Raw genomic sequence first — 21,445 nt, 5'->3', positions numbered from 1 at the left:
TCCATTAAGGCTTGTTTAGGATATTCCTTTTTATCCTATGTACCACCTCAGTAAAGGGAAACATTTTAATTATTTATATTCTGCTTGTTCAGGATTCACCAACTTTGAATGGAAAAAAAATTGCAGACTTCTGCTGAGCTGATTAAGATAATAAATGTACCTATACAGTTTTGAGTGGGTAGACAAATACATATCACATGGAAAATATTTCAGGAGTTCCATGTTCATTCCTTCTTCCAGCTTAGAATTATTAGTTTGGATGCAGCTGAAACCTCTTTTGTTTTCAGAGGCATCATAGCATGCTAGCAAGTAAGCAAATACCTAAGGTCACAAAGCTTCTCGCTGAGTTTGTCTTTCTACCCAATTTCTTCATTCTTAACCTTTTCCTTTTTAAAAACTTGTTTCATTCCAAAGGCATAATAGCTGGGGGTATAAAACTTCATCTTGCTCCTAAAGCATAACAGAGGGATAAAGGTTTATACCTTTGAACTATTGATTCATCCATAAGCTGAATTCTGTCTGTCCCTCTACAAGTGGCCATTTATTGATGTTGTATTAAGTAACTACCATAGTGCAACAAATACGGCAGCTGTGTCAGTAAAAAGTTTTCTGTGGTTTCTTTAATGAATTGCTGATTATAGTTTAGAACCCCAAAACCTGAGAAGCAAAAGAATCTTTGAATGAAGCATAGTTTTTCAGTATGAAAAGAGGGTGGCAGCTCTGTACCCTTACATGATAATTTAGGAGTAGGCTTGTGAGTTATTCAGATGTCCAGCATTTAAACCTTGCAAAAATATGCAGTGTAATTACTTCTGAGGCATAGGGAAAGCAAAATTCATGGTGGTTTCAACTTGAGCTATAAGTGTAGACATGTTGTTGTTCTGTCTGAGTCAAGGAAACTAGGAGTTGTGGCACACTGGTGATGCCAAAATGAAAAGCAGCACCTAGTTCCCTCTTCCTGAGAGACAGATGATGGAGGAAATTAGAATCTGCCACTCTTTCTGCACAAAATATGTGCAATATGTCATGTCTGTCTGAGGCCCAGTTGTCTCAAAAATGTTATCTTTGGAAGAGACTAAGAGCATGAGCAAATAGTTGGTGATGTTACTATACAATCAGAATTACCTGATTGGCAGCCAAGAGGTTTCATAGTATACTTATGTTTTTTCACTATCTGTACATTTGTTGATATTTGTTCTAAGTTGTTCTAAGCTAAATCAGCCCACTGTGTTCATGGTAGAATACTACAATGGGGGCAGTAGTCCCCATACATTCTCATATAAGATAAATATGTTATAAAATTGTTATACCTACAATTGAACTTTATACATTAGAGCAATTTTTTAATTACTGTTCTTTTATCAAACAAAAAACATCTCATTGTGATTTTCTTTTCATTGTGATTTTCTTTTTTCATTGTGATTTTCTTTTTTTTGTTTGTTTGTTTTTGGTTTTGTTCATTTATTTACTATTGATTTGCAAAACTGACTTTAAGGCTGATCAGTTCCAGCTGTCTGGATCCATTTCATTAGTTGGTAGACTGTCCACCCAGTGGGTCTACTCTCATTTTTATTTCAACACAATCCACCATTAAAACACTAGTTAAACGTCTCACTCTAAAATAATGCATGCCACATACATTTACATTTTTTGCCCATAGTTCCTGTATTCATTTAATTTTGAAGTATACTTTTGAAATATGCATTTCACATTTGTGAAATATCTATTTCACATTTGAAATACACATTTCATAATACACATTTTGAGATATACATTTTAATTGGAGTGTGCATTACTGTCCTGTTGGCATGTGATCTCATACTCAGATGTGTCAACAGTACTTAATTCTCTCATCTGGGACTTTGAATACAGTAATCAGTGGTGTCATTTATTATCACTGATGTACACAAATACTACCTTCCTACCAAATCCTAACTGTCAGCCAGTTGTAAAACCATAACAAGTAATACATGCATATATATATATATACACACATACATAAAAAACAGAATAAATCTTTTAGAACTGTGTTCAAATTTTCACATTTGTTCAAAAAAAAAAAGAGCAAAACCAGCCTCAAAGTACTTCCTGTCAGACAGATACTTCATCAAAGCCACATTAGCGGGGGAAGGAAGGGGAATCTGGCACAGGGAATTGGGGATGGTAAATGCAATAGTCTCACTTTTAGGCTGCCTTTCCTGATCAGCTGAGCCTTGTGCTGCCTGATGGAGATCCATGGGGCAGCAGCCAGCTGTTTATCCTGTCCAGAAGGAAACTGGCAAATGCCATAAAATCTCTCCCTCAGTTTACCTCACTTACTGCAGCAATATTGCTGGTAATTTTCAGCAAAAAATTCACAGCAGAGCTGTCACATGCAAAGAACTTTGTTTTCACCTTACTAATCTATCTGCCCCTCCAGAATATTATGTATACTGAAGTATATAGCAATAATGAAAAGGAATAGATTATTCAGGGACTGAGTTTGCTTGGGAGAAAATATAGCCAGATGACAGCAATGTCAACTTGAGAAATGGCAGTTACCTATAAAAAAGCATCAGCAGACCTCACATTTTCCTGTATTCAGAAGTCAGGGCAATTGAGAGAGCTGTTAGCCAACACAGGTTTGGGGTTTTTGTTTGGGCTCTTATTCAGATTTGCCGGGTATCTCACATGTTAGATTTGCATCTGGATTTTCATTCCACCTGAAAGTATCTCAAGTGCCATCTGGAATCTGAAGACCAGTCTGAGTTGTGTTTGTTCTCCATTCCTCCTCCCTTATAGGAAAAACCTACATAGTTTAAGAGAAGAAGATGGGGCCTCCTTTTCTTTCACTTAGGTCGCGAGGAATGCCAAGTCACCAGAATGCAGTTTTTCCAGAAGATGATAGACAAATATACAGAAGTTTTAAATATCTAATGAACTTAGAGTTTAAAGTATCATTACCAAAAAACACTTTTAAAAAATTCCAGTCTGTTAGATTTATTTAGATTTTAAAGTTCTTGAAGGTTTCTTAGTATAAATGTCTGTTTGGCCTGAGTTGCAGTATTATTCCCTTTCCTAGCACTCCCGTGAGATTTTACTTTGGGTTTCATTTGGTTGGATAATTCAGTGTGAGGTGGACAAGGACAGAGAAGGCACTAACAAGAACTTGAAAAATACAGAAATTAACAATAAATTATTATTAAAATACTCTTCAAAATAACTTTTAGTGCAGCTGGAGGCAAGAAGCAACATGTAACTACATGCTGCAGTTAAAACCAATTTTTTTAAGTAATGGAACGTTTTTTACTTCCCTGGGTATTTCTTCTGATAAACAGCATATTCTGCTGATAAACAGCTCTGAGATTCAAAGCTCCCAGAATTCAGCATTTCCTCTATTAGAATTGTGATCATATGAACCTATTAACCCATTCCACAGTTTCTTGGGCTTTCCGAGAAATAAACTTCTATTGCAAAAGTGGTATCCATTTTTGCATGGGAAGTTTCCATTAAAGGCAAAAAACTATCTGGTAACAAAGCTGTTCAGTTATGCAATTTCCTTTCCATTATTTCCCACAACTGCTTTTGAAGGGTGCAGCTGGGGGAAGAGTCATGACGCAGAGATTTACAAGTCTGGTTTCCCAAACCCTCCACCTAATACACAGTAAAAATCATCAGTGCTTGTTGCATGACAGGGAAACAAATTCTTCCTGAGATCAGCTGCCACTTGAGGTCTGAAACTCACAGAGGTGTGGCATGCTGCTGTTTGCTTCACAGATATTTGCTGGCCAGGAAAGAGGAAGGGTTAGGTATGCAGCAGGAAAGGCCCATACAGGAAACTGTAAACTGAAGCCAGGAAGGAAAAATAAGCATAAGAGGAGATTTTGGAAAAGGAAACAAGAGATGCAAGAAATATCTACATCCACAGATGTCAGGATGCAATATTTGAAAACTGAATGCAGTTAATGTGTATAACTGAAATTAAAATTCCAGCCACTTGTTATTTTCTAAATCCTAAATTAGGACTTAATGTTCAACCTTTATCCAATGGCCTGCAGGTATCAGACTGATTAGGTCTTTCAGTTACATAAAATGGGCATCTAGTTATACCAACAGAATTTTCTTCAGCAGAACGTTTCACTGGAATTAAGTACTCTATGTATTTATTGTTAAAGCAAGGATGTAATGTAAAAACATGTTTTCATACATGTTAAAACAGAGCTTTTGAGAAATTTTGTTATCACAATAGGGTAGTGCATACATACAAAAATTACTACTTCTCCAAAAGTTATTAAAGTGGTCAGATCATGCTGCACATGAGAGGCAGGTGTGGGTGGATCCCTCAGGACAGAAGCAAAACCCTCAGCAAGTGAAAGGTCTGGCTCTGTGGAAGGCACAGCCTTACCACGGCTGGAGACCCAGCACACCAGTGCTGATCAAATGGGGACCCGACCCAGTGGAGCCCTGCTCAGGAGTGAAGCTCAAAGGAAAGCACCGCAGGGTGGGTAACAAAACTTGCACTGATTAACAACAGATCATGGATGTGCACTGTCCTGCTTTGCTCATCAGTGGAGTCGCTGATGTCAGGCAGGTGCTGCTGTCTGAGCTGTGAGATCCACAGCTGGTGCCCATGCAGGGGTACGTGCAGTTAGGGGGTGAGACAGCCACCCCAGCTGGCCATGGCAAGGAGATAAGCAGTGCTTGGGACTCTACATACTCGGAGGGAAGAGAACTCTCCTGTGTTTCCATTACAAAGTCTTCTTGCACCCTACTAGCAGAATTCTAGTTTCTTAAGTGTAAATAAGTACATTCATTATCTAAAAACAGTGTCATGGCTACTTTTAGCTTCCTGTCCGAGACCTCTATTTTTTTCCACAGAGACAGAAGTTTTCTTTTTCCGCTTGTCTGGTAGCAACAATTTTAACCAAACAGCTGATAGAAAGGAGAAAATATTTTAATATTATCATTTAAAGCAGGTAAAAGGAGTTCAATGATGCACAGTGGAACACAGCCTTCTGTATTTTGGACACATACCATACATGCAGCTGAGGATGTGAAGATTAAGTGGTGGCTTAGCTCTTCATAAAGTAAGGCATGACACAGTTACTGTCTTGCCATTTAAAAGTTGTTCCTACAACAAAATGTGCAAAAGAGAAAAACTTTTAGAAACCTTCAGGACAAGGGAATATCTGTCTGTGTATAGACCAAACTTATGGGGACTTGCCTACTCTGGCCATCACTCAGTCACATAAACTGACAGGGGTGCATTGATGGTAGTCTAAATACTCCGTTGTAGACAAATATAGTTGGAAAAATCCTTTTTTTATCATGGTAGTTGCCAAAGATAATGAGGGGTTTTAGGTTAAATTCCCTTTTTTAAATGTAGAAAATTGGAATAATATAATTGTAACAAGATTTTGTGTTGAGTTTCTGATCTCACTGATCTGTGGTTTAAGTTGCTTTTTCCCAGGTTCTGTCATGGGTACAAAAGGCAATTTTTCTTCTGCTTGTCAGCTCATAAAAGGACAACAGGTTTCAACAATTTAGAGAGTGATTGTTTCTTTACTAGTGAGATCATGATGGGGTTTGGTACTGTTGTGTTGGCCTTTGTAGCTCTGAATCAACATGTGAGCAAGTTAGTGTTTCCACATAAACAGAAATGTAATTCTCACACTGAGTGCTGACACCGAGAGGTATAGAATGTCCCAGTTTCTGCTGGGTGAAAGCTGAATGCATGCACTCCTGCACTCAGCAGCTCACAGATGGCATTTTGCATGTCTATATGAAACTGCTGAACTGAGCAGTGCAGGAAACATGAAGTCAGTACTAACTTAAAATGATCTGCAAGGTGATGCTTTCTGAGAAATAAAGAATTGTGTGCTCTCAGCCTGTTCCAGTAATAAAATTTACTTTTGTAAGCAGGAAGAATTAGTGATACCATGGGTCTAGACACAACAGAGCTATTTAAGACAGTGGTATTGCTCATACTTGGCTTTCCCATTTCTTTTTATTTCTTTTTTCTTTTCTTTTTGTTTTGTTTTGTTTTGTTTTTTGGTTTGGGTTTTTTTTTTTTTTTTTTTGTGAGTTGAGTATTTCTGGAAATTTCTGTTTGAAACTGCTGTATCATGTATTCTTCTGTCCCATATGGCTACGATAATTCTATATGTAACAGCCCAACATCTATATGTAGTGTCCAAACCAAGGTACTCAAATCACATCCAAAATCGTATGATTTCAGTACAGACATCCACAGATGAGTCCTATGCTCTGTGAAAAGTTCTGAAGGACCTTTTTGAGAAGAAACAATAGTTGGTGCTGGAAATTATTGATTTATTGGCATAGGGTGGAATGTTACAAAACATACAGCATTGGCAAATTTTATCATCTGTGAAGTCAGTGGTTAAAATCTCATTGATATCAGCAGGAATGAGCCAGTGCTGAGCACGTTGAAAATTCCTCACTTTAACTTCTTTTCATGGGGACAAGGTGAAGCTGGCTGTAGTGCTGCACAAAAACTACTGGTTGGTTTGTCTGTGTAAGCTGCTTCAGTTTTTTACTTGAAGAGGTGAGTACAGAGTTACTTAGGATCACTAGGACTGAGGTAAGAATGATATAAACTGAACCCATGCTTGCAAATGCAGATCGCCCACCACAACATATGAAGACGTAAAAAAATAAGCAAAGAAACCTATTTCACAGTGTTTTATCTCCCCTTGCTTCAGTTCTGCAACAGTAATACTGAGAATATTTTAGTTCCAAAGCATTCAGGGAAGAAACAGGTGGCAACTCTGCTGCCTACATGTCCCTTTACCTGATACAGTAAAGACTTCATAATCTCCCCCACTGTTTCTAGGCATACAGTCAGAAGTCCAAATAGGAGAAGGTCATTATGAGTATGTCCCAGAGTGACAGCAATAAATGTCTACTCTTTAATTAATTGACTTTCATGTACACCATTTTCCTTATGCTATTTATCACATCCTTCTCTATCAAAAAAAAAGTCCAAGCTTTCACAACTAAAAGAACAGTATTTATGCTTCTTTTCCGGGATTAAACATTTTGATCAATTATGCAGCCAGGCTGTTTACTCACACTAGGCATGTCTCCTGCAATTTCAGAGGGGATTATCTTGATATTCATGGAAAATAATACACAATAACAAGAATTTCCGCTTGTAAAATCTGTGATAGCAAGCACAAATTTCTTGGGAGCAGGATCAATACCACTGTTATTTATAAAATACTGTTTTGGCAGGCAGGCCTTTATAAATATTTTTAAAATTCTGTAAGAGCTGAAAAAATAAGAGTCATTCCAATTTTGCTATTTTGGGGGATTTCTTTTTACGTTTTTGTTCCCAGCTCCTTGTGGTCAAAATGAAACCAGAGAAGATGGCAAAATAATCCAGCTACCTCCCTGCAAGACAGGAGCATGGATCGTTCCTGCCATCATGGCCTGTTACCTCTTGGTTGCAAACATCCTTTTGGTCAACCTTCTCATTGCTGTTTTCAAGTGAGTGATACATTGCAAAGTATGGACTTGGGAGGGATGGATATTATTCACAGCCTAAGATGGCTGCTAAAGACTATGGCTGACACCCATTTTCAGAGGATATGAATGTTAAAGAGGCAGTAGCTCGTCTCCAGGGATTGAGGGAAATGCCAAGTTCTTCACACTATCTTATTTCCAAGGACAGACACCCAGTGGGAAACAGAGCAGTGAAGCCAAAAATATTAAAGTTCAATTATGGCATCATTCACTCACAATATGGAAAACAAGAGTGTTTCAATGGGTCACGTTGCTGTCTCATTGGGTTGTTGTAAGATTAAGTGGTTGAACAGAGCAGATGTACACTGCAGTAAGATACTTTGAAATGGCTGATTGCCACTGTGCTTTGTTGGAGCACAAACTAATTAATTTCCCTTGTTCTTCCTCTTTTTATGACAAGGAAACATTCAATACTACTAGTGAAATGTGTCTAGTTAAGGTGCTGCCATATCATCTATGGCAAACTACCCAAAACCTTTTTAATCTGATGCTATTTTCCTCTTCTTCCCTTCTAGCAATACATTTTTTGAAGTCAAATCCATATCCAACCAAGTATGGAAGTTTCAAAGATACCAGCTAATAATGACATTTCATGAAAGACCTGTACTGCCACCCCCTCTCATCATTTTCAGCCATATGACTATGATATTCCAACACCTCTGCTGCAGATGGCGGAAGCATGAAAGCGATCCAGATGAGAGAGACTATGGACTAAGTAAGCCCTAGATACTATACAGACTGGAACTTTCCCATTTCCTTGGTAATATCCAGTGTTTGATGTGATTGCAGGCTAAGTCCAGCACCTTGATAACCTTTCCAGCAGAGAACTACATTAACTGCAAAAGTATTACCTAAATCAGTTATTTTTACCTGCATTGCCCAGCTCTTAGTTCTCCTCAGACCATTAATGAAGCTAGATTTTTCTGGGATTTTTGAGGGTTGTCCTCCTCTTCAAAGCAAAGAGGTCTGTGTTTCTGTGGCTTTTGTTAGAGGTCTGGAATTCTTCATACAGTACATCACACTTCGAGGTCTCAGTTTTATTTCTGACCGTGCAGAGAGAGCATTCCTACTTTTTGATCAAACAGTACATAGTTCACTACAGCAAACTTTTTTCCTTGATAAGCTAAGAGATGGTGAGAAATAATTTTTCTGTTGACACTTGTTCTCTCCCCGACACTGACTCAAACCAGAGGAGTAATTTCTCCAGACGCATTAGTGTGAATTCCCATAACCATGATGGAAAACCTGTCATTATTTTGATAGCACTTTCTGTCCTCTTCTCTATGTCGCTCTCCAGTGCAGAAGATCACCACCACCTCCATTATATAAGCAAGAGGCAGGGAACTAAAGGATGCACTTCTCTTCCCAGCATTAGCCCATGTCACAGCTCAGTTCTGTCTGAGCTGGAGCCAAGCAGTGGTACTGGCAATGCAAGCACTACCAGGATGCTCTCCTCACAGCCACATCACACTGTCAGCCACATCCCTCGCTGCTTCCTGCAGCTATGCTCTTGCCATGTCAAGTGGACCCTCTGCACTCTCAGACTCCTTTCCTAACAGTGTGCTAATTTGATTATATTTGTATTAGGTTATAAGTGGGCTTTGGCTCCCACTGTCTCTCCAGGACTTGAGAAGCAGTTGTGTTTAGACCCCATGCAATCAGAAAAAAATCCATGCTTGTTCAGCATTTTCCTGCTTATGTGTTTCTCTCTCCAGAATCATACATAATCAAGCCACTAATTTGGCAAATAGCTGCATCTATTGGCTTTTATACCAAAATGCCAGATAAATGTGAAGCCTGCTTTTGCAAGTTTATCCCATTAATTCCACAGTCAGAAGAATGTAGTTAATTTCTCATGTTAACCTTTGCCAAATTCAATTTTTTTCCACAGAACTTTTCATAACCGAAGATGAATTGAAAAAAGTCCATGATTTTGAAGAGCAATGCATAGAAGAATATTTTAGAGAAAAGGATGACAGATTCAACTCCTCCAATGATGAGAGAATCCGTGTCACTTCAGAAAGGTGCACTTTTTTAATTTGTTCTCCCATAAGTTGGTTTGGAAATGTGTTTCTGTTACCTTTCCTACCCTTTCTTCTTCTTCTTGAGAAAGGAAAAAATTGAGGCTTTCTAAGAAGTCGTAACTAAAAGGTAGAGTAATAAAAGATTGTGAATTTCTTTTCTCTTTTTTCAATTTTTTTGCTAAAGGAAATGTTCCTCAAAGTTTTAAAAATGTGAATCTTTTAAGCAGCTGTATTAGAACAAAACTGATGTAGTGAGAAATACAAATTATTCTTGCATTAAAATTCATAAAGCATAACTTCCAGGCATGAGTGGACAGAACACAATGGGAGAGTAAATAAGACTTCCTCAATAAAAACTACAGCATTAGCACTGATCTGCTAGCTACTCTGATACAGTGAGCCTTAGTTAAATGAGGTTTTAAACTAGTTTTGAAGGGGGAAGGGTATAAAACTGGGACCACTAGAGATGAGCCTAAGGCTGTCATGGTGATGCAAAGGGCAAAACCAATAACTCAGCTCAAGGAAAGATTTTACCCCACTAAAGAGAGAGCCACTGGAGATGCCCTGGGCCTGGAAATGATCCCCAGGCCAACAGGAAAGTGCCTGCAGGGACCTGCATAAGCCCTGCCAGTAAGGCTGCTCTCAAATGCCTCTTTGCAAAGACTTGAAACATGGAGAATAAAGAAGAGGAGCTGCACATGACTGCATGCCTGCAGGGTTATAATGTCATTGGTATCACAGAGATGTGGTGAGACAGCTCCTATGACTGCAGTGTGAGGATGGCTGGGCAGAAACTATTTAGAAAGGTCGGGGAAGGCAAAAGAGGAGGGGGTGTCACCCTCTACATCAGTGACCAGCTGGAGTCCATGGAGCTCTGCCTGGGGATAGATGAGGAGCTGAAAGAGACCCAAAGGGTCAAGATTTAAGGGAAGTTAGGGGCAAGTGATATCATAATAGGGGTCTGCTACAGGCCACCCAACCAGAATGACCGAGTGGATGAGGTCATCTTTAGACAGATAGGAGCTGCTTCACACGTACAAGCCATGGTCCTCATGTGGGACTTCAGTCATCCCGACATCTGCTCGAGGGACAACACAGCAAAGCACCAGCATTCCAGGAAGTTCCTGGAGTGCATTGATGCCAACTTACTCCTACAAATGGTAGAGGAACCAACCAGAAAAGGATCTTTGCTAGACCTTGTTCTCACCAACAAAGATGGGCTGGTGAATGACAAAAATTTATGGGGACCATGATGTTGTAGAATTCAAGCTCCTTGAGGGCAGAGAGAAAAGCATAACGTACACTGAGGGCACTTAGTTTCAAAAAGGGGCAGACTTCAGTCTCTTCAAGGACCTGCTTGCTAGGGTAGAATGAGACAAAGCCCTGGATGGGAAAGGAGCCCAGGAAAGCTGGTCCATATTCAAGGATCACCTCCCATATGCTCAGGACCAAAGTGTTCCAATGAAGAGGAAGGCAGGAAGGAGTGCCAGGAGGCTGGCAGGGATGAGCAAGGAACTTCTTGACAGACTGATGGGTAAAAACAAAGTTTAGAGAGGATGGAAGCAAACACAGATACCCTGGGAGAAGCATGGAGTAGTCAGAGAAGCAAGAGATCAGGTTAGGAAAGCACAAGCATAGAGAGAACTGGATGTGGTAAGAGGGGTTAAGGGCAACAAAAAAAATTTCTATATGTATGTCAGTGATAAGTGGAAGACTTGGGAAAGTGTGGGCCCACTCCAGAAGGAAATGGGAGAGCTGGTCACCCAAGATGCAGAGAAGGCCAAGGTACTCAATGATTACTTTGCCTCTGTCTTCACCAGCAAGGACTCTGGTCACACCCTCCAGGCTGCAGAAGCCAGAGGCAGGGACTGGGAAAAGGAACATCCCCCGGATGTTCCGGGCAGGTTTCCCCCCGGATGAAGAGCAGGTTTGAGACCACCTGTAAAAAAGGTCTCTTCTCCCCTTGCCAAGCCAACTGCAATTCTATACAGCACAAGGAAAGTGTAAATACTCCAAAAATCTGAGGAATACTTTAAAGATGTTTGTTGAATCAGGGCTACCTAAGTGCCTTGAATAATATACATTTTAAAACTACATACCCAGGTTTGTCATTCTGCCTGCAATTATGTCCAGGAAAATATCCCTTGAAGTGGTCTTCATCCAAACCACAAAACTTCCTGTTTCTAATCCATGGAACATTAAAATATTTAAAATCCTGAGTTGCACTCTATAGTTTCAATACAGAGATGCCTTTGTACAATTAACAAGTTGTAAAGCAAAGAAAATAGAGAAGATGCACTACCCAGTTTCTCTTCTAATGTCCTGTCATTAGCCTGTCGTAGCACACCAAGCGCAGTACCTACATCATAGCCATGAGATATCAGATTTATTATCTGTGCAATGAACTCAATTTCACATGGTGTAAAATTGAATCAGAAAGTCCTTCAAATGTGAGTTCTGCAGAAAACCTTCCATTTGCAGGTACCTGAGGATTCTGTTAAGCTGAAAGAGAAGGAAGGGGTGGAACTAGCCCCTTGTGACATGCCAGTACCTGGACCACTCACTGCCTTCCCTCTCCTCCAGGAATTTGTGACAATATCACCTTTTGTATGAGTAGCTCCTAGTTTCAGCAGGATTTATCAGAGTGCCCCAAATCCTGCTTGGAGGAAGAAAAGCTGAACACTGTAGGTGTAAAGCCTGGTATGCCTGGAAGAGGGAGTAGGAGGATGGCACTAGAAGGGAAACGGGAGATGGGGGAGCCAGCCTAGGTGGGTCTCAGATGGCTAGGAGCTCAGGAAAACCAAACAGTAAGAGATCCTGTTTCTTGCTGCATTGACCTGGGTCTACATTAATTATTTCAGCTAAGTGTTCAGTGGCTGTGCTGGGTCAGGACCACAGTGTCTTGACTTACCTTCAACAAGCTGCAGTTTGTAGTACTCTCACCTTGGAACAGTCCACCCTGGCATCCAGTGGAGCCTGCCTTGGGTCAGGCATTTAATAAAGCATAAAGCATTTGTCTTATTTGTCTTGTAACAAAACCCACAATAGAGATGCCCAGATTTGGTGTCATCACAAAGAATCTCTCCCTTACCCAGTCCTTTCACATTCAGAAATTAAAAGCATGACGTGTCTTTTCCAGTCCCAGGTATTCAGTAACTTGGAGGAGTAGCTCACTAGCCAGTTTCATACAGTGGCAGCAGGTTAGTGATAAGTATCAGAACAGGTGAATGACTAAGTTGAAAAATACAAAGCCATACAAAGCTGCAAGGTGTTTCCTTTAACTATGTTTATCAGATTAGGTAAATCTTAGAGAATCGTCTTGGGACCCATGAGGAACACAAAGCTGGACAAACACACTTCATTGCAGTAGAACAATCACTTTTCCAGGAGAGTCTTCCTTTCTAATCATTGTGAAACCTCAGTGGCATATTTTGATCATCACAGATAAAAGTGTAATATCACTTTGCAGTCAAAAAAGACTGCATTGTATTTCTGATATGGCATAAAACCTCTAAAAAAATCTCTTCAGTAGGAATTTTTTCCATATAGATAGGTCTTGACTCTCAAATCCAATGCAAAATATCTTATTGATACCAAAGGTAGCAGGATAACATCCTAACATTATTTAAAAGCAGATAAACTGGTTGGATTAGATATTATTATGCCATCTTTGGTACTATATGGTGTCTATTACTATAGCACCTGAACACTTCATAATCTGCAATATAATTATACTAAACGCATCTGTGTGACTGAAGACATAGTTATTAGCTTGATTTCAGAGGTGGTAGGTTGAAGTGAAGAGAAACAGGTTTCAGTTGGTAAAAGAGCCTCTGTTGATCCCACCAGATCCAGCCATACCTCCAGTATGAAAGGTCTGTGAACCTGGCAGCCTCTCTCTGTGGTTACAAAGTGTTTGTAGGCTCCAGATGGGAAGGAAGCCAGGACAACCCAATGGTCCTCAGCACCTGAGAAAATTGGCTGGTCACTTGTGACAGCAATGCTTTACCAAAAGTTGATAGGCAAATTACGAAGAGCCTGTTACAGGCGTAGGGGATGCTGTTTTATTTAATCAAAACCATGCTACAGTAGCCTGTAACAAGCTGAGTGGATATTCCACTAAGTGGGTTTCAGTTTTGTAGTATAAATGATACCTTAAAAATTTATGTAGGTTCACAAAGAGACTTGAAGTCTTAATTTTAGCACTCAATGAAGAGGTCTACTTCTGAAAAGAGTGTCTTACTTCCATTAAATCATTATGTCAGTTAATTTGTTGATGGACTGATGTGCAAAGGTTAAAAATAAATAGAATCAAAATGACTGCCAGCAAAAGCAATAATCTCCCAAGCCATGATTTAAAAGGTTCATCACAGGTAATATAAAATCTTAGATATAAGACCTTAGGTATAAAATATCTAGGAGTGGTCATCTGCAATATATATAACAAAAGGTAACTAAACTCATCTTACAGCTCTGGGTTTGGAGGAGATCATCATCCCTCAAGCTTTCTTTTTGTGAATGTAATTACATAGTCAGATGTATATATAGTATATATAGTCATTATATAGTCATCCAGTGTAAATACAAGTATGCACTTCTCATTTACCTGTGCACATCTCTGGTTACCCCTGGTTTCAGAATCCAGACTGCGCTGCCCTCATCATGTTGTTTCTGTATAAATTTACCACTACTATCAATGCAATCACATCTGTGATTACTTCCATGGCAACCAACAGATTATGAATCTGAAAAGTCTTTCTTAGTCTTGGCCAGCAGTACTACCAGTTTCTCACTGTGCCTTTGAAAGTAGCTAGCAGATTATGTTCAGGAAAGGTATGACAAATACATGAATGTCTACCAGCAAGATATGACACTAGGTTCTTCTTGGGATGCATTATATTTGTTCAGTAGTATTGCATAGACCTCATGTGAACGCAGCATGCAAAACTCCTCTCACTGTGGAAAGTTCTGCTCATAATTCCAGACACAAATATATCTCGATTTGTAGCCAAATGTAACAATTCAAATTGCTATATTTGTATTAAAAATTCTGAATATCTCTCAAAGCAAAGAAACAATAAAACAAAACAAAACCAAAACCAAAACAAAAAAAAACTAAAACAAAAAACTAAAAACAAAAGCAAAACAAAATTAAAAAGAACAAAAAAAAAGACTATGCCGTTAACTTCACAGAATGTTATAAATTTATTCCATTTCTTGGGTAACTGTTGCTATAGTGAATGTTTTTTGTTAGTCCTAATCTGATCATTCCAAAGTAAAATCCAGGATTTTTCTCAAATTGTTCCATATGTCTGACAGCCCTAAAATTTCAATGTTATATCTGTTCCTCATCTTGGAAAAGGTGTCACAGAATCCCAATGTGTGATGAGGCAGCCAATTATTTGATTCTGGATATTCCAAAATTATGATTTTTTAAAAGATGATATAGCAGTTCAGATAACAACACAAGGGGAAATTCAAGTACTTTCCATTTAAACTGCTCCTTTAGCATTGGAGGTTTATTCTTTTTGCAATAACATTAATCTCTTTTGTTGGAGAAGTCGGCAGAACTAGAGGTAGACTGGTGCCTTAATGATAACTAGATGGATAGAATGAGATTCTTTTAAACTACCAGTTAATTTCTTATTAGTAATGATTGCTTGGACATTCATCCATTGATGTCGGATTACATCAATACAGTTACTTCTTCAGATTTGGTTTCCTCTGCTTATGCTTTCAAAAGTCATGATCTTCAACAGAAAAATTTAGAGGTTTTGGCAGCAGAGAGGCAGTGAACATTTCTGTAATTATTCCTGTCCTTAAAGAGGCCACCCCCAAAATCCCCTGCACAGCAGACACCCCTGATTTAACCCACTAGAGCATTTTCCTGAGTGAGTGCTGTTTGTGTGATGAACCTCTTTTAGCAACGTTTTGAAGCAGATGAGGTGGTATAGACTGGCTTTGAATTTTAAGACCTATTATGTCCCTGTTTTTTTAGGCCTGCTCCTAGCTAATCACCAGTGCTTTGCAGAAATTAACCTGCTTAATTCTTCCCTTTTTAAAGGGTAGAGAACATGGCCATGCGTCTGGAAGAAGTAAATGAGCGAGAGCACTGCATGAAGGCCTCTCTGCAGACTGTGGACATCCGGCTTGCTCAGCTGGAAGACATGATGGGACGAATGGTAACTGCCTTAGAAAAGCTGACTGGCATAGACAGAGGTGAGACAACCAAGATAAGATCCAGGACCTCATCCGACTGTACTGATGCAGCCTACATTGTAAGGCAGAGTAGCTTCAATAGTCAGGAAGGAAATACTTTCAAACTTCAAGAGAGTATAGATCCCACAGGAGAAGAGTCCATGTCCCCAACATCTCCTACAATCACGCCCCGCATGCGAAGCCACTCTTTCTACGCAACAAATATGAAGGACAAGTTTGCACTGGAAAAGTTTGAAAGCATTTTTAAGGAAAGATCTCCAAGCCTGCATCGGACTATCAGTTCCCACTCAATAACAAAAGAAGGAAAGGTTCCTTTAGCCCCTACCAGCACCTTGTCAATTGCCCCAGACTCCAGAAGGCCTTCGTCTTGTATAGATATCTATGTTTCTGCCATGGATGAGATACATTCTGACACAGAGCCTCTCGAGAGCTCCATGAATATTCTTGGTACTGGAGACGCAGAGCTGCAGGCTCACATAGCCTCTTCTGTTTTAGCTAACAGTGCATACATCAGCAGCACACCAGGTGAAAAAATTTCTGGCAGGAGTCTTGATTACGAGGAAACCTCTGGAATAGAAACAAGACCATTTTCTTCAGACTATTCACAAATTGCAGATTGCCAGATCCCCTGGGATTCTGACCCGCCCCTGTACCACACTTTAGAGCGATCTAAAAGCAGTCGTTATCTGGCTACAACTCCATATATTCTGGAGGAAACACCAATTGTGAAATCCCACAGCTTTATGTTCTCTCCATCTCGAAGTTTCTTCAGCAGCGTGGGTGTCCCAGTCAAAACAGCAGAGTACACAAGTATTACAGACTGCATAGACACAAGGTGTGTGAGTGCTCCGCAGGCCATAGCAGAGAGGGTCAGCTTCCCTGGAAGTCTTGGAGTCAAAGTGGAAGACCTGGGAAGCTGCCACCCAGAGAGAGAAGCTGAACTAAGCCACCCAAGCTCTGATCATGAGGATATCGAGGCCAAAGACAGGAAGGGGATCCCCTTATCTCCTCAAGATGCCAGTGCTCCTGCTCTACCCAACAGCATCCCACTTCCAAAAATAGAGCGAGCCAACAGCTACTCTGCAGAGGAGTCAAACACTTTGTATGCCCAGCACACACGGAAGAGCTACTCCATCAGTGACAAACTTGACCGACAGCGAAATGCAACAGGCCTTAGAGACCCCTTCCAGAGAAGTAAGTCCTCAAGGCCAGAGAGCAGAGGGGATAACCTGTCCATGAGGAGACTGTCAAAAACTGGAGCCTTCTGCAGCTTTGAAAGCAAACACAGCTAGGCCTAGACAAAGCTCACCAGCAGTCTAAGGGTCATCTGCACTCTGGTTCATTTTTCTTAGCAGAATTGGGAAGAAAAAAAAACAAAAAACCAAAAACAACACACATCACACTGTGTCAACTCCAGTTGGCATTAGCCACCGGTCAAGGGAGCGCATTGTCAGACTCGGTATCTCCCACTGAGTTACTGCATCTTGACCCACCTGACATTTGCACTTAGGGAAAAAGGGAGGGATGAAAGCTTTACGAAGACTTAAGTAAACAATAGGAATAGAAAGCCCCCTTTATGAAGTCACAAGAAATAAATTAGTAGGTTCGGAAACCTGCCTTTTGTTAGAAGATCATCATTCAAGTTTTTAAGATGCAGGAATTAACTGGCAAAAAGAGATGTAAAAATTAGATGTTCTAAGCTTCAGTAACAACTTCTTTTTCATCTGTTTCACCGTGGTGATGACTGATGAAAAGCATTTGTTACTTCCATAGGAACTGGCAGCAAACAAAACCTAAAGCCTCCCAAATCCTTTGCGTCCCACACTTCTGGAAATGAAAAAGATGAACAAGATAACAAACGCAACATTCACTTCTCTCTTTTTGTATCGACTTCCAGTGCCACAAAAAAATTGTATATTCAAGAGCAGAAAGGGAAATGAAATGCCTTTTGTACTGCAACTTAAATGGAGGAAGTATTTGTGTTAAAATATCAGGTGATTTCCTGTATAAAACAGGCATTCTAGATTCTAGCACAGCTGAGCAAGCTCAGGAAGAATGTAATTAAGCGGAATAGTATATATTTATTTTTTTACCACAATTGTCATCAATATGTTGTCTCACTAAAACAAAAGATGTGATGGAACAGTAAGACTAAGGTGATCAGAGCAGAGAACAGTAACATTGTCAGGTTGTCAGTGCTCTGTTTAATTACATACACAAATTGGGGGGATTTATCCACTAGGCTTCTATCAGGGTCTTCTTGTTGTTCCATTTGAGCTGCCAATTGGTCTCATCATGCCCTCACCTAAAAATATACAACTTCTTTTTGGTCGTTTTTTTTTCCCTTGGAGGACAGACACAGCTGTATGTGAACATTTCAAACTATACAAGATTTATCAAGCAATCTGAATCCAGATTAATACAGTCAGACTGAAGTTGCTTGAGGGAAGATGTTATTGACACAGAAGCGGAAGACAATAAAAAGTATATATGCTTTTAAGGTAAGTTAAGAAACCAAAGTGAAACTGCTTTGGTGTCTGTAAAGAGCAAAAGCCAACAGTTGCCACTTGGCTTCCACTGCTCAGCAGAATACCACATCATGACCATTTTAGTAAAAGAAAGCAATATCTGAAAGGCAGTACAGTTAAGGATTTTGGCTGAAGACAGTTGTAACTCCACTGACCCTTCTCACATTCCAAGGGTCCACAATGTCAACCAGAATTTCAAATTTCTCATAAGATATCATAGTGGTCACAGGTGGTAAAGTATGCAAAAGGTGAAGAGCATAGAGAAGCATAAACTGCAACTAGATCAAAATTTCCTGGACGGAGCCACAACTTCTAAGCTCCTAATGTGCTGAAGACAGTGCTATTAGAAGTTGAAACATCTCTACAATGACCAACATTTCTGTAGAACCAGCTACTTTTTGTTATTAAAAATGGACATATGTGAGTGGGGTACATCCTTTCAATTTGTTAAATGGAAGTTATCTTCCAAATCTATAAGGCAGCTTTGAAAAAGAAGGCTGACACTTTCTCACTGGGATCTCGCCCTGGGAGACTCAGTGCTGTATGAGAGCTAAGTCTGCAAGGCAACAAATCCAGACATAAAAATAATCATTAGCCTCGAGAAAAGAGGCAAAGAAGGTGAAAATATTCAGGTACTGCGTCACTATGTCGGAAAGTTCAGGAAAAAGAAATGCAGCTTGGGGACTTTGAGATTGGGGACAACATGTTTCGTACTTCTTACGTCCATGTGTTCCTTGCTTTCTTCTATGTGATCAGGCTTTCAATGAGCTAAATTCCACCAAGACGCCGTGTTTATGCAATTGCCTTGCAGCCCATGTGCAGCGTTGCGGTCACATGGCAACACCAAGAAAGGTCAGAAACCTTTCTGTGCATTATGAAGCATGCTTGTGACAGGCTGATTGTTGAACAATAGCAAAATGCCCAGGGGCAAAGGAACTTGTGTTTAACAATCTGCTTCAAATGTGCCAACTTTTGCTAGCAGCCTTTTCCTAAGGCTTCTCCAAATCTATCTATCTTTGGTGAGTAGAGGGGGATATTGTCACTTTGTTTTCTTTGTTACTTTTACGAATGTCTGCTAAAACTGTTTGTGGACTCTTTCTTCTACCTTCACTGTATTACCGTCCTGCTCTAGAGGAACTTTAGATTGATTAGAAATTCCTCAACAGAGCTTAGTGAATTAGTTAAAGGCATAGGGCTCTCCTCTGGAGTAGATTTCATTGCTTAGTTTGTCAGGGTGAAGGAATTTGCCAAACCCAGAAGCTGTATAAATGTTTAGGATACAGCACTTTATTGAGCTGGAGTACACATTCCAGGCAAAATGAAACAGGACACTTTATTTACCTCTTAAAAATTGCCATTATTAAATGTAAATTCAGATGTTAAAAGTGTGATTGGAAGATGTCAGAACACTACTTTTCCTGAATGTTTCCCATTTATTCTACAATGTGTTGTCTATAGGATATATTATGATGGATGTTAGATTATTTTATCTTCACCTCTTTTTTACACATTGCATCAAACTGCTCCTTTTTGAGTCTGAGATGGTGAAACAACCATTCCTTGCAATGGGACCAGATTACCCACCCCCGATATTATTATGACCGCTTAGTGAGAGTAAAATTCTTATCATCCATCATCATGTAGCTATAGCATGTGCCATATGACATATTCTGTATCAAAAGTTAGCTTATGAAATAGATATATATGCACACATATATACACATCTCCCATATAAAGAACAGTATAGTTGTGACATGTGGTAATATTAGTGAACGTTACAGGACAGTTTTAATATCGTTATAAGGTCTTGTGTGTAAATCTGTAACATTCAATAAAATAGCACATGTTGCATCAAGCATTAAGTTCCACTATCCAATTATTAGCTTACATATGGAATATGCATTGCTGGACACAGTGTGTAAGTTTGGTATATTTCACACATTTCTCTGTATAGCTCCACGTAAATGCCTGTATGTGCTGATGTATAAACCTCTAATGAGCCGCTGTGGGCTGTGACAGGTGAGTTGTGATAGTGTGAGAGATGAACTGGCATGTTATGCAAAAGATTATAAGATAAATGAAATGAACTAATATTTTGAAACGCAATTGAATTTAGCTGTTTGTTTACATATGATGGCCAACTGAGGAAGCGGTGTACAGTATTTTATAAATATTTTCCTAGAGTAATTCGTTCTGTTGTTTCCAGTTTAAGTGATGCTATTCTGCAGTTGGGGTATACACTTGTCCTAGGTATTGGATTATAGCACATTATGCTTTCACAGTAACAGTGTGATATGACTGAAATAGCTTCTCCTCCTTACAGTCCAGTCTTTTTTTGTGTCAATGAAAATGCATGCATTGTTCCATGAGTTTATTTGGACTACTATGAGACTGAACATTTTGCTATTGCCTGCCTGTAAAGATGAATCCAGTTAGGAATGAATTCAAGTTTTTGGATGTTTACATGATTTCCATTATGTTTGATCTTTAGCAAACAAGCGATTTTTTAAATTATTTTTAAATGACAATTGTATTTTATGAAATTGAAACATTCAACACAAAATGCGAAAGTACAGCAGTGCTCAGACATTTGGCTCTCTCTTTTTTTGGAAGAGATAAGGTGCTACATTATTGTTCTTAGCACAAGTGCCAGTTAACAAATGGCAGTGAGGGGATAATTTGAAAATATAATGAAAAACCAAAACATCCATTCATCTGCATAAGGAAATCCCTCTGGGTTCCAGATATAGATTGCTTTTTTTCATTTTCCATTTATAGATTTTTTGGTAAAAAAACTGATTTGTACCTTTTGTGGAATGGATAGCCTTTTGTCAGGGGATAAATATCTTAGTTAGGTATATTTTTTGTATGAGAAGAAAATCATTTGTTTCTTAAAAACTGTCAGCTCATGGAAAATGCAACTACACAGATAGCTGCTCAAAACAAGTGCTGGTAGCAGCACACAGCCTTAGTCCAATGACTGCAGTTGGAGCAAACAAGTATCTGTCCCGAGAGCCTAAGTTTTCAAAGGTATTAGCTTAGAGTGGGCCAGTGAAGCAAAATTCTCTGTAAACTCATGGTGCAAATTTTCAAAACAAGCATAAAAGTCTTGTTGCTCAGGTTATATTCTTAAGAGGATCTGATAATCAC

At 39.4% G+C, this 21,445-nt stretch overlaps 1 protein-coding gene across 1 annotated transcript in view; it reads left to right on the top strand.

Moving 5' to 3' along the window:
- The window catches only part of TRPM3 (transient receptor potential cation channel subfamily M member 3), a 341,963-nt gene extending 324,904 nt beyond the window's left edge, over positions 1-17,059 (top strand). Inside the window, exons 24-27 of the mRNA XM_030466889.1 lie at positions 7,338-7,488; positions 8,040-8,239; positions 9,416-9,548; positions 15,613-17,059. Coding sequence (XP_030322749.1) covers positions 7,338-7,488; positions 8,040-8,239; positions 9,416-9,548; positions 15,613-17,059 — 1,931 coding nt within the window. The remainder of the gene's footprint in view (positions 1-7,337; positions 7,489-8,039; positions 8,240-9,415; positions 9,549-15,612) is intronic.
- Positions 17,060-21,445: the final 4,386 nt, after the last annotated feature.

The sequence above is a fragment of the Calypte anna genome, chromosome Z, assembly GCF_003957555.1.
Source record: "Calypte anna isolate BGI_N300 chromosome Z, bCalAnn1_v1.p, whole genome shotgun sequence".
Classification (NCBI taxonomy): Eukaryota; Metazoa; Chordata; class Aves; order Apodiformes; family Trochilidae; genus Calypte; species Calypte anna.
Note: the sequence above shows the minus strand (reverse complement) of the source record. Positions and strands in the feature narration are given on the sequence as shown.